The sequence below is a fragment of the Ambystoma mexicanum genome, chromosome 9, assembly GCF_040938575.1.
Source record: "Ambystoma mexicanum isolate Mex_15411 chromosome 9, UKY_AmexF1_1, whole genome shotgun sequence".
Taxonomy (NCBI): domain Eukaryota; kingdom Metazoa; phylum Chordata; class Amphibia; order Caudata; family Ambystomatidae; genus Ambystoma; species Ambystoma mexicanum.
Genome location: NC_090931.1, coordinates 454,504,234 through 454,520,005, shown reverse-complemented (window position 1 = coordinate 454,520,005; position 15,772 = coordinate 454,504,234). Strand labels below are relative to the sequence as shown.

Below are 15,772 nucleotides of genomic sequence, written 5' to 3'. Positions count from 1 at the left end.
GGAAGATGAGCAGTAGTCCCCAGAAGAGGGGGTAGAGACCCAGAGGAAACTGTACAACACTGGCCCTCCCCAAAGTAGATCAGCCCAGATTTGGTGGGAGCACGCACCCGACAGGATAAAAGCACGAGGTGCCAGCGATGCACAGCGACAAACTCAGAAGGAGAGTGTCTGCAGGTTAATTTTAGGACTGTCGGTAACTGTGCAGATGTACAGAGAGTTGCACAGGTGTGGTGCAGAGATCAGTGTGGCGATCAGTGCATTGTGGAGGACCATTCAGTCCGGAACACCGCTATAAAACCCCATAAACTTCCTCCGGAGAGCCCAGTGGCAAGGAGCAGTGGGGGAGAGCATCAGTAACACTGAACCTCTAAGGGACACCTGGCCGCGGGGGCAATACTGAGCAGGCGCCGGAGAAAATATGGGGCGTGACAAGTGCGAGATCCAGAACGGCGGATACATACAGCGGGTTGCAAGAACAACAATTGAAAAACTCTCTGACACTGTGCCGAAGCAGACAAAAGACAGCGCCACGCGAACCTCAGCAAAAGAGGGCACTGCAAGGCCAGTGGGCGCAACAATGGCATCCAAGGCAAACAAAACCAAAGGAAAGCAGTCGTCTATCGACGCATTTGCCAAACTAGCACAAATGTCGGACAGCGCAAAGACATCAGTGCAAGGGGCACGAGAGGAGGAAGCTGCGGGGCAAAATGATCATCAGATACTAGAGGCAATAGCAGAGTTGAAGTCAACGCTGGAATCCAAGATAGACGCAATGAGTATTGATGTGAAACTCTTCAGACAAGATGTCAGAGCATTAACGGAATGCACAGGGGTGCTTGAAAAGGAAGTGAAAACTAACACAAGCAGTTGCACTGAAAACTCCCAGGAAATATCTATACTGAAGCAGCAAGTACGGAATCTTGAAAACAGAGCGGAAGAGGCGGAAAGGTCGTGCATGGAGAAATAATGTATGAATTGTCGGCTCCTGGAAGGCGAGGAAGGTCCGAACCCGACAAATATCATTGAAGACAGGTTATTGCAAGAAATAGGAGCTGGGACACTTACCCAAGGATTTACAGTGGAAAGGGCGCATAGGGCCCTGATGAGGAAACCGCCACCCGTAGCCCCGCCCCGGCCGATAATTGCCAAGATACTGAATTACAAGTACAGGGAGAGAATACTGGAACACTTTCGTAATTGTAGAACGATCTGCTGAGCATCAGCAACCATAACAGCATACCCGGATTATACCTTCTATGTGGCAATCTAGAGGAGGTTACGCGCAGCCAATCTTAAATATATGCTGCTGTATCCAGCGAAGATGAAGGTCCTATATAAGGACCGCACAGTTTTTTTGAGACCCCTGAAGATTTGAGAAAATGGATGGACGCGCTGAACATGCCGACTGAGAAACAAGACCAGGAGGGAAGCGGAAACGATAAGTGAATCTGCATTGTTCAATAATATATGATTCAGCTGCATGAGGGCCACTAGATAATGATCAGGCATTGCCACTTCAGCCAGAAGACGAGGCATTTCTCAGGGTTAGCTAAATGCAGGAAGCGCAGGTGCCGCTTAGTGTTAGGCGGCGCCCGGGGTTACACTATCACCCACACTAGTTAAGATTAGTTAGGATACTAGTAGTTCAGTATCCTCCCGCTGCAGCCTGAATACCGACACTGAGTCGGGATAGGAGCGAGAAGCGGGGATGCCTGAGATCCAGATCTGGACCTGGGCAAAAGTTGGGAATAGGTGGTGAGCAAGGTGGGGGGAGAGTTGGGGTAGTTAAAAGGAAGTTGCCCTACAGATACGCACTAGAGACAGGGGGCAGAGGTACCAAGGGTGGGAGGAAAGTGGGAACAACTAAAGAATATGGGTGAACTCAAAATAGCAAGCTGGAACGTGAGAGGCTTGAATAGCTATATTAAAAGGAACCGGGTTATGAAATATCTGAAATGCCAAAAAATAGATATAACTCTCCTGCAGGAAACTCATCTGACCAAAGATAGATAAGACACACTGGCACGGAAATGGAGGGGAGTGACCTTGGGCTCAACATATTCGGCATATGCTAGAGGGGTCCTGATATGGGTGGCACCGACAGTCCCGTTCAAGACCCTTCAAACCTGCTTAGACAAAGAGGGTAGGATGGTAATCCTTCGGGGAATGGTTGAAAATAGAGAAATGTGTGTTATAAATATGTATGCCCCGAATCAAGATACAGCAGCTAATTTCAGATCTCTATACCCCAAGATCAGTCCATATAGGGATGGGGCGCTGATATGGGGTGGAGACTTTAATTGTACGTTGGATCCGATGAGAGATAGATCTGATGATAAATGTATGCATCCAACCCCCTCGGCCAAAGCGTTAACTACGCTGTTGCGCACATTTAAGTTGGCAGATGTATGGAGAACGATGTACCCTCAAGACTGCGTATATTCTCACTACGCTGCCCCTCAGAATCTATACACAAGACTTGACTACGTGTTCATGGGAGAGGGATCACTGAATGAGATTACACAGGGTGAGTATAAAGCTTGGGTCCTCTCGGACCATGCCCTTCTAATCGTTACTTGGCATGTTCTTCCCCGCCGAGCCAGAATCCCGACATGGAGACTCAGGGTCGAAGCACTGAATGATACAGGGTTCCGGGAACATTTGAGAGAAGAGGTGAAGGAATACTTTAAGTATAACACTGGTAGTGTAAACCTGGCTGGTACACTTTGGGAGGCCTTTAAAGTGGTGGTGCGAGGGGCAGCTATAGCTAAATCGAAAGGGATGCAAGCTACAGGAAATACACCGAGAGGCAGCACGCGGAGCCAGATAAGCCGGGGGGATTGTTCGCCTGGTTGTATAAAAGTGAGACCACACGGCAGACGATCAGAACAGTGAGGGGGTTGGATGGAAAGTTGTGGGGACCCAAGTGGAGGTAAACAAGTGTTTTTATGACTACTACACACACCTTTATAGGGAAACTACAGAAGAAGACGTGTCGGTTATACAGGAAGCATTGACTGAGATCTGCCTCCCCAAACTAAACAAGGAAGAAAGGGATAGTCTAGAGATGCTCATCACGATAGAAGAATTAGAAATTGTGATAAAAGAATTACCGACCAGTAAAGTCCCAGGTGCAGATGGGCTCCCCAGGAATTTTATAAATAATATAGGACCAAAATACTCGCCCCAATACTAGCAATGCTAAACGAGGCGCGGGACATGGGCCGATTGCCAGTGTCCCTGAGCGAGTCGATAATTATCCCCCTTCTCAAACCAAATTAGCCGGACACGGAATGTGGCTCATATAGGCCCCTGTCGTTGCTAAACCAAGATAGGAAGATTCTCACTGCAGTTATGACAAATAGACTTAAACTGGTTATGGGCAAGCTCATACATCAAGATCAGACGGGATATGTCCCACACAGAAATATTACAAATAACTTGAGAAGATTACTCCACATAATAGATTATACCCAGGGAGAAACACAAGACATAGCAGTAGTGTCACTGGGTGCAGTAAAAGGGCTTGACTCAGTTAGATGGACATGGCTGCTGGAGGTGCTACGAGAGTTTGGGATTGGGCCCACTTACACTAAATGGGTACAGTTGCTGTACAATGAACCGCTAGCAAGGGTCTAAACCGGCACCAGTATTTCGGAGCAGTGGCAGATGAGTAAGGGCACAGGCAGGGATGCCCATGGTCCGTGATGCTCTTCATTTTAGCGCTGGAGCCATTAGCGGTTTACTTAATAGAATAATATGGGGAAGCATGATTAGTACCAGTGGAGGAGGCATCTGATCTCGTTATATGCGGATTACATGCTCCTATACCTGCAGCACCCTGAGGAGAATTTGCAATATATCTTGGACTTGTTGGAGCGTTACGCCGCACTGTCAGGTATAACCATTAACCCGCAGAAGTCGAGTCTATACCCATTGGGAGGATACTTTGGGAGGCCCATACACAAACTGCTGGTGTTATCAATTAAGTGGGAAATAGTTATGTTCCGGTACTTGGGGGTGGACATATACCATTAACTTAAGACGGAGCATATACAGAACACGGAGAGGGCGGTGAGTAAAATTGAAAACTGCATGTCATCCTGGACTAGGTTACCATTGTCCATGATGGGGCGCGCAGTATTACTGAAGATGGTGGTGTTTCTGAGACTCCTTCACTACTTTGGAATTATCCCGTTTGGGATACCGAAAAGGTTCTTTGCAAAATTACATAGCATATGCAGAAGTATCATATGGCATAATTCAAGGTGCAGGGTGGCATTGTGGAAGCTCCAGAACCCCACGAACAAGGGGGAATAAAATTACCCAACTTTGAGGTATATTTTGTAGCTAGTCAGCTACAATTTGTGGCCAAATGGCTGTCCGATGGACAAACACCTGAATCAAGGTTATTGAAAGCACAAAGTACTCATTTCTTTTTGAATTAAATCATATGGCTACCCGATACACATACGACCCGATCGCACTTGTTGGTACATCTAAGGTGCACAATGTGGCGCAGAGCCTGTCTTCTGATGGAGAACACAACACCATATTCTCTGCAGATTCTGCTAGTTGTGCTGGAAGGGGTGGATGAATAAGTAGGTTTCCATGTGAGGAAGTGGTAGGAGCCCATGGGGATAGCAATGGTGAGAGATGTGCTAAAGGAGAGGGTGTCCAAGGAGTTTGAGGAGCTGATAGGAGACAGGGGTACACCGAGGGCGGCACATAATGTATTCCTGACTCTTGAGGAGCCTGAGTCGCAGATGGCCAGAGATGGAGACGTCCTTACAATCGGATGAGGTTATTGAGACATTTTATGATGTATCGGTGGGAGGACATGAAGTCTCACAGATATATGAACTATTGATGTCCAAGGTTGGGAAGGAATTAGAACAGACAAGGCTGAATTGGGAAGCAGACTTGATAGAGCCAGTGTCGGACGAGATGTGGAGTAGAGCTAAGGGGTATCATAAAAAGGTGTTGAGAAATGCACAACTACAACAGATCCAATTGTACGTGACCCATAGAGCATACCTGACCCAGAACAAAATAGCTAAATTCAACTGAGCAATACCACAATCATGCCCGAAGGGCGGGGAGATTAATGCAGACCTGGTACATATGTTCTGGCCTTGCATAGAGATCGGCAGATTCTGGGGAGAAGTAACCCAAGCATTAGCAAGAGCAGAGATCACCCTGAACATTGAATCCGCCTTAGCTTGTCTGTTGGGGGGCTTCCCAAGGCCCAAACGCGCTAGACATGTAAGCAAGCTCAGGGACTTAGCATATATACTGGCATAACGCAGAATAGCGATGGGATGGAAAGAACAAACAAGACCAATAGTGAAGGTGTGGCGGAGGGACTTGGTAAAATGGGTGAATGCGGAGACTGTGGTAAGGCAGGAAGCGTTGGGAAGCAACACGGAACAAGGGGAGGGGGAATTGAATGCCTGAAGACAATTAATAGCGGCTCTGGCCACCTCTGAAGAGGGTGCCGAAGAATTGGAAGGACCATTTGGACAAGTGGATACCGAAGCCAAGAGAGGTGCCGACCAATAAAGGGAAGAGATGGAACTGTAGGTGCGATGTAGGCTGGGGTTAGGGGGGGAGTTATGGGAGTTGGGGAAGTGGGTTTTATAAGTTAATGCGTAATGTTTTGTAAATAATTAAAAAGTCTGCAAGTTGTGGTAATGCAGAAAATAATAAAAATTGTTTTAAAAAAAATAGTGTTCCTCTGTCAGACACAATGGTAAGAGGGAGGCCATGTAATCTAGCTACGTCTCTCATGAATACGTTGGCTTTTTAACAGAAGCTGAGGGAAAACACTGAGAAGAGAAAAATTAGCCCATTTGCTGATAGTGTCTACTGTTACCATGATGGCTGTAAACCCCTATGAAGGGGGAAGGTCTACGATGAAATCTGTCGAAATGTGCTGCCACGGCCCGGATGGAGGTGGTTCCTGTTGTAAGAGACCTAGTGGTTTGGCTGTTGGGTATTTATTCTAGGCACAGGTCGGACAAGTAGAGACATATTCTCTTATTTCTTTATACCTCGTCGGCCACCAATAATGACTGGACGTCAGTTCCAAGGTGGCGGCTTGGCCCTTATGACCAGCCATTGGAATGTTGACACACCAAGAGATAGCCTGGGTTTGCATCTCCTTAGACGGCAGATATAACGCTTCGTCCCTGAAGAGGAGACCCTTGCTTAGATCTAAAGGTTGGTTTGTACTGGGAACACGATTGAGGATGGCTAGTTTGACCTAGTGTAGAAAATTGTTGACTACTCAGACAAAACTCTTGCCAGCAAGGATCTTCTCATGCCCCTTGTACTGTCCAGAATCCTCTCCTAGGCTGCGAGATTAGGCATCTGCCAGGATGTTCTCCCGACCTGGTAGGTATGTGATGGTGAAGCCATACTGTGAAAAATAATAGGCCCATCTGGTGTGTCATGAATTGCGACTCCATTTGTTGCTGGATGCAGAGATTGCGGTGATCTGTGCGTACCTGGAAGGGAAAGGCTGCTCCTTGGAGAAGGTGACGCCATTCTTCACAAGCTTGTCTGATGGCGAGGTGTTCTTTTTCAAAAACTGAATAGTTCCTCTCGATGGGAGCAAGGGTTCTGGAGTAGTAAGCAATGGGATGCTCCATGCCATCTTCCTTCTTCTGCAACAATGCCGCTTCTAATGCCCCTCCTGAGGCATTGGTCACCCCCACAAACTGAATGGTCTGATCGGGCTGTCCGAGTATGAGTGCCGATATGAAGGCTTCCTTGAGATCCTCGAATGCGGCTTCCGCCTTGCCTTCCCACCCGAACCTTACTCCTTTCTTGAGGAGTGCCGTTATGGGTAGGATGATCTCGGAAAAGTTTTGAATAAATTTCATAAAGGGACAGTAGACGACTCGAAAGTCTATTTCTCCGGTTTGGTCAACAATTGATGCTGGTTTAAACAATGGAGGACTTCAGAGACATGTCTGCGGTGTTCGGATAATCTGGATGAATAGACCAAGATGTCATCCAGGTAGACTACCACTGAAGAAAAAAGGAGATCCGCAAATACCTTATCCATAAATCGTTGTTAATGGGCTGGGGCATTAACAAGTCCAAATGGTATGACTTGGTATTCGAAGTGGCCTAAAGGTGTCCAAAAGGGCGTCTTCCACTTGTCCCCAGCTCTGATTCTCAGGAGATGGTAAGCCCCTTGTAGATCCAGTTTCGTGAAAACACTGTCCCCTGTACCGATTCAAGAATGTCCTTCATGTGAGGCATATGGTATCTGTCCCAGATGGTAAGACTTTTGAGTCCGCAGTAATCAGCGCAGGGGCGGAGTTCTGCGGTCCTCTTCTTCGGGATGAAAAAGAGCGATGCTCCCACTGAGGATGTAGACTCACGTGTAATTCCACTCTGGAGATTACTTTCCAGGTACTCCTTGAGTGCTCTCTTTTCGGGCAGAGACAAAGGAAACATCCTTCCGAATGGAACGGTTGCTTCAGGTTGCAGCTGTATAATGCAATCTTCCTTGCAGTGTGGTGGTAGCTACCTAGGTAGCACTTTGTCAAATACGTCTAAGAATGCGTGGTGATGAGGAGGAATGGAGTTAACCACTGAAATCGGGAGAGAGACAGTAACTCCTATTTGGGGTTTTCCATCACCCAAGTTCAGGCAATGCTGAAGGCAGTGCAGTCCATACATGGGTTGTGCCTTCTAAGCCACGGAATGCCCATTATGACTGGAAAGTGCGCTGCTAGAATGAGATCAAACGTGATGGTTTCCTGATGTGACAACATGCCTACGTGTAGACCCTTGGTTTCTTGGACGATGGGTCCGGAATTCAAAGGAGTGGAATCCATCCCTTCCACCGGTATGGGATCGTATTTTTCTTGACGTGGGATACGATGCTCCTTAGCCCAGGAGTCGTCCATAAAATTCCCGGCTGCTCCGCAGTCAAGCATGGCTAGGACTTTGATGGGTCGACTTTCTTCCAAAGACAACTGTATGTAGAAAACCATGAGACGGTTGTCAAAGGTGTGCTCTTGAGGTCCTATGGTATCGCAGTGACTTGTCTGCCTTTCCCCTTCCTTCTCCCTGGTCAAGGTCGGGGTCTACATTTCCCTGGCACATCGGGGGAACCTCGGGACTGTTTCTCAGAAGGTGTTTGTCGGACCTGCAGTACATAGATAAGCCTAAGTCCTTCCACCTCTTGCGTTCTGCAGTTGTGAGAGGGCCTCTGGCAGCACCAATCTGCATTGGCTCTTCAGTTGAAGGTTTCTCAGTCTAGAATGGCACATTTGAGGGCACTGGAAGACCAGTTCTGGTCTTTCTCCTTTCCATCCTTCGTTCCATTAGGTGGCACTCAATGTAAAGATAAGGTTACCAAGTCCTGGAAGGTCGCAGGTTGTGCTACCCGGGCCAGTTCCTCCTTGACTTCTTCTTGAAGACCTCGTCGGAACAATGTTTTCTGGGCCTTATTCTGCTGCCACCTTCTGAAAGGCAGAGACATAGGTCTGGACGTTTGACGTCCCTTGTCAGATGTCTAGCAGGTTCTCATAGGAGGAAAAGTGGACCTCAGGTCTCTTGAACCGGGTCTTGAATAATTGTTCAAACATGGTATAGTCATTCAATGCGGGATCAGCGTCTGTCAAGAGAGGGGTTGCCCAGGCTAGTGCATTTCCCACCAGGTTGGAAATAAGAAAGCCAACCCTGGCTCTCTCATGCTTGTAGGCTCGGGGCGGAAAGTAAAATACACCAAGCAGGCATCAAGAAACTCCTTCAATTTTCTAGGATTTCCGTCATATATCCCACATGGCAGGGATAGAGGGGGTAAGTCACTTCTCTGCTCATCCCTGAAGTTCGCCTGCTGTCTCAAAGTCACATTTTCTGCTTTAAGATTCTGCACTTCAATCGTGAATCCCTGAAGGGCGGAGACAAGCTCTTGATATTGCTCCAAACTTGCCATGGTACCCTCTAGGCGTTGCAAACTCTCCGAATCTGTGTGTCTGTTCTCTGATACTATGCAGGTTTCCTCCTCTGATTCCTCACCTTGTTCTTCAGTGGATTCGTCTGGTGATTCGTCCTTCTTTCTTCTTCGTGGAGTTGTCTACTTGCTCTTCTTCTGGAAGAGATAAGGGCGAGCTCCCCCAGAGGCCACTTTGCACTGAAAGCAATTTGTCAGGCAGTGGGGACTCCGGGGAGCCGGCCCCAGCCCATGGAAAAGCCATCCGGAAGAAAAACCCTGGTGATCTTGAGTGATGCAGGTGAGTTCTCGTTTGCTTGTCTGGAGAAACTACTGGAGGATGAATACCAAGAGAATCCTGATATGGTAGGCGTAGCGATCTTCAAGGCACGTACACTGCACATGCAGGAATTCCAGAGTATTTGACTGGAAAAAAGGTAACATGACTCCAAGACCCAGAATGCACCACCAGAGAAGCAAAAGAGAGAGAAGAGAAGTGGGTTATGTGAGGAGAGGTATAGTGAGCAGGCTGTAACCGTGGATTCGGCTCAAGAGAAGAAACAGTAGCAGACAGCCCACGGGAGGAAGCTGACAGAGGGATGCACTGCCGGAGAGAGCAGCAGTGTGACGGCAGACACCACACCGACCAGAGGGAGAAACAGACCGCAGTGCGTGGCAAGTTAGAGAGAGCAAGAGAGCTCCGCGATCCGGGGATGGAAGGCACGGAGCAGGGAGGGAATGCAAGAGAGGGAAGAGTAGGCACGAAAACTACAGTGCGTCTGATCAAGCAAAGTGCAAGGGTTGCAATGCATTGACTGGCTGCACTGAAGCCGGCTAAAGCCTGGTGGCAGCCATCTTGGTTTGGAGCACTAGACCGCTGATCACGTACTGGGAAGAAGGTGCTGGGGAGTTCAATGGTGTCTCCAGTGACTCCATAACTTGAAAGGCTGCATCGTGACACTTGCCTCTCAACCAGCAATCCAACTTGACAGGCCTCAATTGTCCCACAGTTAGGGACAGAGGCCCAGGGAATCCACCCAGGGGGCATAGTTATGGCATGACAAGCAGAGAAAGGAACCACTAGGAAGAAGGATGGGGTGACCATACCTCTTCTACACTCCCCTTGGACTATGGTGTACCCCAAGGCTCTGTCCTTGGCCCTTTTCTTTTCTCTCTTTACACCTCCCTTCTCGCCCCTATCATCTCGTCCTTCGGTATTTCTCACCACTTCTATGCTGATGACACCCAACTTTTCCTCTCATTCTCTTCCTTCACTCCTGACCTCCATCTTAAGCTCTCTTCTTGTCTTCTGCCATTAAAAACTGGATGTCATCCCACTTTCTCTCTCTCAATACAGACAAGACTGAAGTTTTATTCTTTCCCTCCAACACCATTCCTCCTTCCTTCTCGCCCTCCTTCTATTCACTTTCCTCCTGCTAATCTTCCTCTTTCTGCCCATGCTCGTAATCTAGGCATTTACTTTGACCCCTCCCTGTCCTTCACCCACCATATTTCTCTCACTTCCCGTGCATGTCGCTACCACCTTTTCAATATTCGCAAAGTACGCTCCTCTCTAACCTTCCACGCCACTAAACTTTTAATCTCCTCCCTTCTCTTCTCTCGTCTTTTCTACAGTTCTTCTCTCCTCTTCGGACTCCCTGCTTCTCATCTTGCCCCCCCTCAAATCCCTCTACAACTCTGCCATTCGCACCTTCTGTCTTCTCTCTCCTCACGACTCCATCTCCTCCTCGCTCTCCCAGCTTAGCTGGCTTTCCTTTCATTCCCAACTCAAATACCACTTCCTCTGTCTTGTCTTTAAATCTCTTCATGATCTTGCTCCCCCATATCTCTCCTCTCTCATCTCATTCTACACTCCCTCCCGTTCCCTCAGATCTGCTGATCACTTCCTTCTCCTTGTTCCTCCGTCCCCATGTGCCTCCTCTCTCTCCTTTCATCTCCTTGTCCCCCTCATTAACTCAGGAACCCACGGCCCATCCAAGTGCATTGAGCACTCCAGAGTCCTGCATTCTACTAAGGACTGGAATACACAGCGTCACCACTGCAATCCTAGCAGACGATAAAACGGACAGAACCACCATTTGCGTCCATCCTGATGAAGGCCACTACTATGTCGGGCTTGAACCCAGCCCCCTATGGCCGAAACACTCCAGTGTCGATGATCTGTGACACAACTGTTTAACCCCCGTTGTATGTTCTGTAGGTAGTGTTGTGTACACTGTTTGTTTATTATCCCTGGACCAAACACAGTCCTGGGGAGCACTTTGTTCAGTTCTGCTTTCACCTAATTGTCATTTTTGCCTGTGCTCTATGTTGGAAAGTTTACCTCGATAGTTCAGAGGTTGATACTTACCTGTATTTCCTATGTATACCATCAAACCTGTCCGTGTCACTTTCGTGCGTATCAAAAGTTTTGTAAATAATTAAAAAATAATCTGTGCAAAAAACTGGTTTGAAATTTAAAAAAAATTAGTTTCAATACCACACAGCTGTATTTTGGATCTCTCATCCGGATTCCTTTTTCATATTAAATACAGGAGCAGAACAAGCCATTCCCCACGATTGTTTTTGTATCTTTGAGAATCATATTTTCGTTTTGGCACTAGTTGTCTGGGAAGCCAGATCCATAATGTAACACGCTCAGTTACGACCACGGGATCCACAAGGTTTCCTAACGGGGACACATTCAAGGGGTGGGGGGACCAGGCAGAGGACAGATTGTGTGCTATTTGAGCTGCACCTGCGGTTTTTTCAGATGAACACTTCCTAGCTATTGAAATTTGCTGCAGATTGTTAATGAGAGCAGAGGGCTAGAGAGACACCCTGAAAGCAGTTTTCCAAAATCACAAAATCATGTACGAGTATATCCCCAATGGTATTTTCTTGATCTCAAAAGAAGGGGAAATGAAAAATTGTAAAATGGGTTTCAATTTCAAGTCTGCAGTTTAATGTGTCAATGTCCAGATTTTCTTCATGACTCAAAGCAAGGTTCTTCAAATACAGATCTCGACGATGAGATCTGTATTTGAAGAACCTTGCTTTAAACTAGTAGCATTAAATAAATAACTGCACTCATAGGGACAATAAATAAATCATTGCACTCAGTAGGGCAAAAAGAGCAAAGTTTACATAAAATATACGATTAAAAAAGTCAAAATTACAGTTTGTTTTGATAGTATAATATATAAAATTATTTTTTATTTCAGGCAATACAGTTTCCGATTCGGATGTAGTACTTAGGATAAATGGAGAGGGAACTGAATATGTGAAGGATTATCACTCAACTGATGGCAAGAAAGGTAATGCTGGTCTTCATTTTTTCAGCAGATATGGTTCGGCAGATAAACTATTTACTTTCAAAGCATTTGACAAATCCTTGATGTGCTCTTATTCATGAAATATCAAGATGTATTTTATAAAGTGAATAATACATATAACTCAAAGATATGCATTGTAGATAGGGCATAGTTAAACATTCTCTATTCTACAGAGACATGTCAATGAATGCAATTATGAAAAGATCGATGGAATCATATATTGTATTTTTAATGTCAAATGTTTAAACCCGCTGTTCTCTACTACTACATCCACAGAATTATGTTTTCTGTCAACTTTGCACAAAATGGTAAATCCTTTGTTTTCTACAGAGTGATAAATAATAAAAATAGCTAGTAGGTTGTGGTCAATTTGATAAAAATTCGAGAACAGGATGTGACCGAGTCATAGGTTTTGGCCCAAGAAGAGGGTGGAGAAACAACCTATGAACTGTGAACACCACCCACTAAGTTATGTCAATCTCGAGGCCCTAAGGTCTCCTGAAGTACTTCTGTTTCCTCGAGTTCACAGGAGTGCAAAGCGTCAGAATGGGAGCGCGGTTGGAGGATCTTGTCAGCAAGGGCCTGTGAACCATGGCTTAACCCAAAAGCAGTCAAAATCTCACGTTGAAGACACATTGCAAATACAGTTAACAGAATAATCAGCAAGCCTCACCAGCATTGGAATTCATAGGGCCTCATTACGACTCAGGCGGTAAGGGTTTTACGGCGGCGTAAACAGCGCCGACCCTTACCGCCCGAGTACGAGGTCCCTTAGCGCCATGGCGGATTTAACACCTGCTTTTAGCAGGTGTTAAAATCCATGGCGCTAAGGGACCATGGAGTTAATTACGCCACCGTAATTTACGGTGGCGTAATTAACGCCTTCCCCACTCCCATTATGCCCTATGGGGCAAAAATGGGAATGGGGAAGGGTAAATGGGGATTGGGGATTTACCGCCCCGCCAACCTCGGAATGGGGCGGTAAGTCCGCCAACCACCATGGCGTAAACATAGTTTACGCCATGGTGATAAAGTCACGGCCCAGGCGGTAACTTACCGCCTGGGTCGTAATGAGGCCCATAGTGTCACTGCCAGGAAATGGGGGCAGAGAGAAATGAGGGCAGCCAAACACTACTTTGCCCGACATAGGTGGCACCATTTTGGAGTTGTAAGGGTGCCATGACGGGACTACTTCATTTTAAACTGGCATACGACAATTTTATATCTGCAGAGTTGTGAACCAACAAAGGACACAACACATTCATGCATGGATAGGAGGCACATCGATTGAGCCCTGGGCAACTAGATGGCATGAACCATTACCCTGCACAGTTGCTCATCCTTCCCAATTATGTCCCTAGTTGCTGGCAGGATAAGCAATATAAGGCGGGGACCTACAATGGCCAAATAATGGATGTTGGGAGGTGGACGGAGAGAGAGGATAGCGGGAGGAATATGGAGGACAAAAGCAGGAGCAAGGAGAGAAAAGACCTGGAAGATTGATGGAGACAAGAGAAAGAGAGGGCGAGGGAGCAGGGGGAGATTAGAGTGGGAGAACCTCTGAAGAGGGGAGAGAAGGTGGATGACAGAAAAAGATCTATAAGAGGAGGGAAGGCACATTTCAAAGAACGGGTAGACTATTAAGTTTACAGTGGAGAAAAGCCAATATAACTTAGCAGAGACTGTTGGTGAACGCGTTGTCCGAAGGCTCATTGCTGATGGTGCCTGTGGCTGCACATCCCTTGAACAGCAACCAACACTGTGGCTAGCCATTAGTATTAAAACTGAAGGGGAGTTGGCAAGTCTACCAACAATACTCAAACTGCTTGCCGAACAGCCTGAAGTCAATGACTGCTGATCCAGAAGCTCCCTAAAGTATCCAGGACCAGGAGGTGTACTCTCAGGATGCATCGGAGTGCAGACTAAAGGAGACAAATGCAGTGAGTTTGTGACTTTGGCAGGAAGCGTAGGGGGGTCTGCATAAGACCATGGCCTGAAAAACTACCCAGAAGTGATTGGGGAGAAATCGACAGTCACCTGACATTTATCTATATGTTAGGCGCTTTGACGGGAAATGTGAGTTACTTTTTACTATGGATTTTGATTTTTGCTATGAACATTTGTTGTACTGTGCTTAGAGGAAAGGCCCCATCAAGACCATTCTTGTGCCTTGTGAACATTGCCTACACTTTTTTCTCTTTTCCTCATCAGCTTTACAGAGACACATCTATCCTTGTTCTCACATTTGCTCCTGTACAATTGTGTTAACTATATGACACTTTTCTTGTCATATTGCGTTTGTCTCAAGTCTCTGTTGTTCCACCTTTGCTGTTGTAACTTTTAACATTTCTACAGCTGTTAGCTTTCCAGCAGGTAAGGGGCCGTAATCCCAAACAGTTATTAGCTTAATGCTAAATGCCTCTAGGCTAGTTGTAATATATGCAATCTCCTCCCTGAAGTAACTATGGGATGGATAGTTTATTTATGGTTTGCTTATTAGGTGCTTATACAGCAAGTAAAATACAGTTTCCAAGCACCTACAGGGCGAGGGGAGCGAACAAGGGAGTGAAATACACTACAAAACAAAAAAAACAATAATAATAAATAAGAGCTGTGGAGGGAGAAAGGGGGAAGGAACAAACCTACTATGCAGAGGCGTTGCTAGGGGGTGGCTAAGGGGGCTATTGCCCCTGGTTTTTTGGTTGTAGCCCCGGATAGAATCTCAGGAGCTACAACCAAAAGGCTAGATAGCCCCCAGTCCCTACAGTTCCGACATTAGCATAGCCCCGGGTCTTTTCCAGACCTAGCAACACCCCTGCTACTATGCCTTGTGAGTATTCAGAACATACAAGTGCAGCAAGGAAAAGGGCCGAGGGCATAAGTGCTGGGTAGTCCGGGCTCATAGGTGAGCACAGATTAAGTGCTTGGGTTGTTGAGTGCTACATGGCAGGGGCCATGTTAGGAGTAAGTGCGAACCTCCAAGGCGGAGGGTGTGCCAAGGCAAGTGCTAAAGCTATACAGGAGCTCGGCAGATTTGGTTTGGGAGGTCAGGGATCCTGAGGATGCATAAGTGCCCCGGATACCAATCACAGCAACTGTGGGATTTGCAGAGAAGAGAAGAAGGGAAGGAGGAAGTGAAGAGGAAGGACTTGGGGAGCTTCTGGAATTTAAGAAAGTCTTGCTCAAGGCGCAGTGGCATAGGAAGCAGTTCCATTGGAGGGAGCCAGCTGAGGAAAGCGATCAACCACCTACCCTCTGTTTAGCAAAGCACCTTACACACAAAAGAGTTGGTGCCAGAGGAACAAAGTGGTCTAGTGGGAGAGTATCTAGTAAGATAAAGTAGAATTTAGTGTGGTCCCCGGCCCAGACAGCCTTGTGGATGATGCAGAGGTATTTGAATATAATCTGTGCAACAACCGGGAGCCAATGAAGACTTTTGTAAGGCAGGAGAGATGCAGTCCCTGGGCATAAGGCCAAGGAA

At 46.9% G+C, this 15,772-nt stretch overlaps 1 protein-coding gene across 6 annotated transcripts in view; it reads left to right on the top strand.

Annotated features, from left to right (window-relative positions):
- Positions 1 to 15,772, top strand: part of LOC138488178 (zinc finger protein 343-like) — a 725,547-nt gene that overhangs the window by 241,554 nt on the left and 468,221 nt on the right. For all 6 annotated transcript variants that reach the window (XM_069614977.1, XM_069614976.1, XM_069614974.1 and 3 more), the window contains one exon: positions 12,181 to 12,273. In XM_069614977.1, coding sequence (XP_069471078.1) covers positions 12,181 to 12,273 — 93 coding nt within the window. The remainder of the gene's footprint in view (positions 1 to 12,180; positions 12,274 to 15,772) is intronic.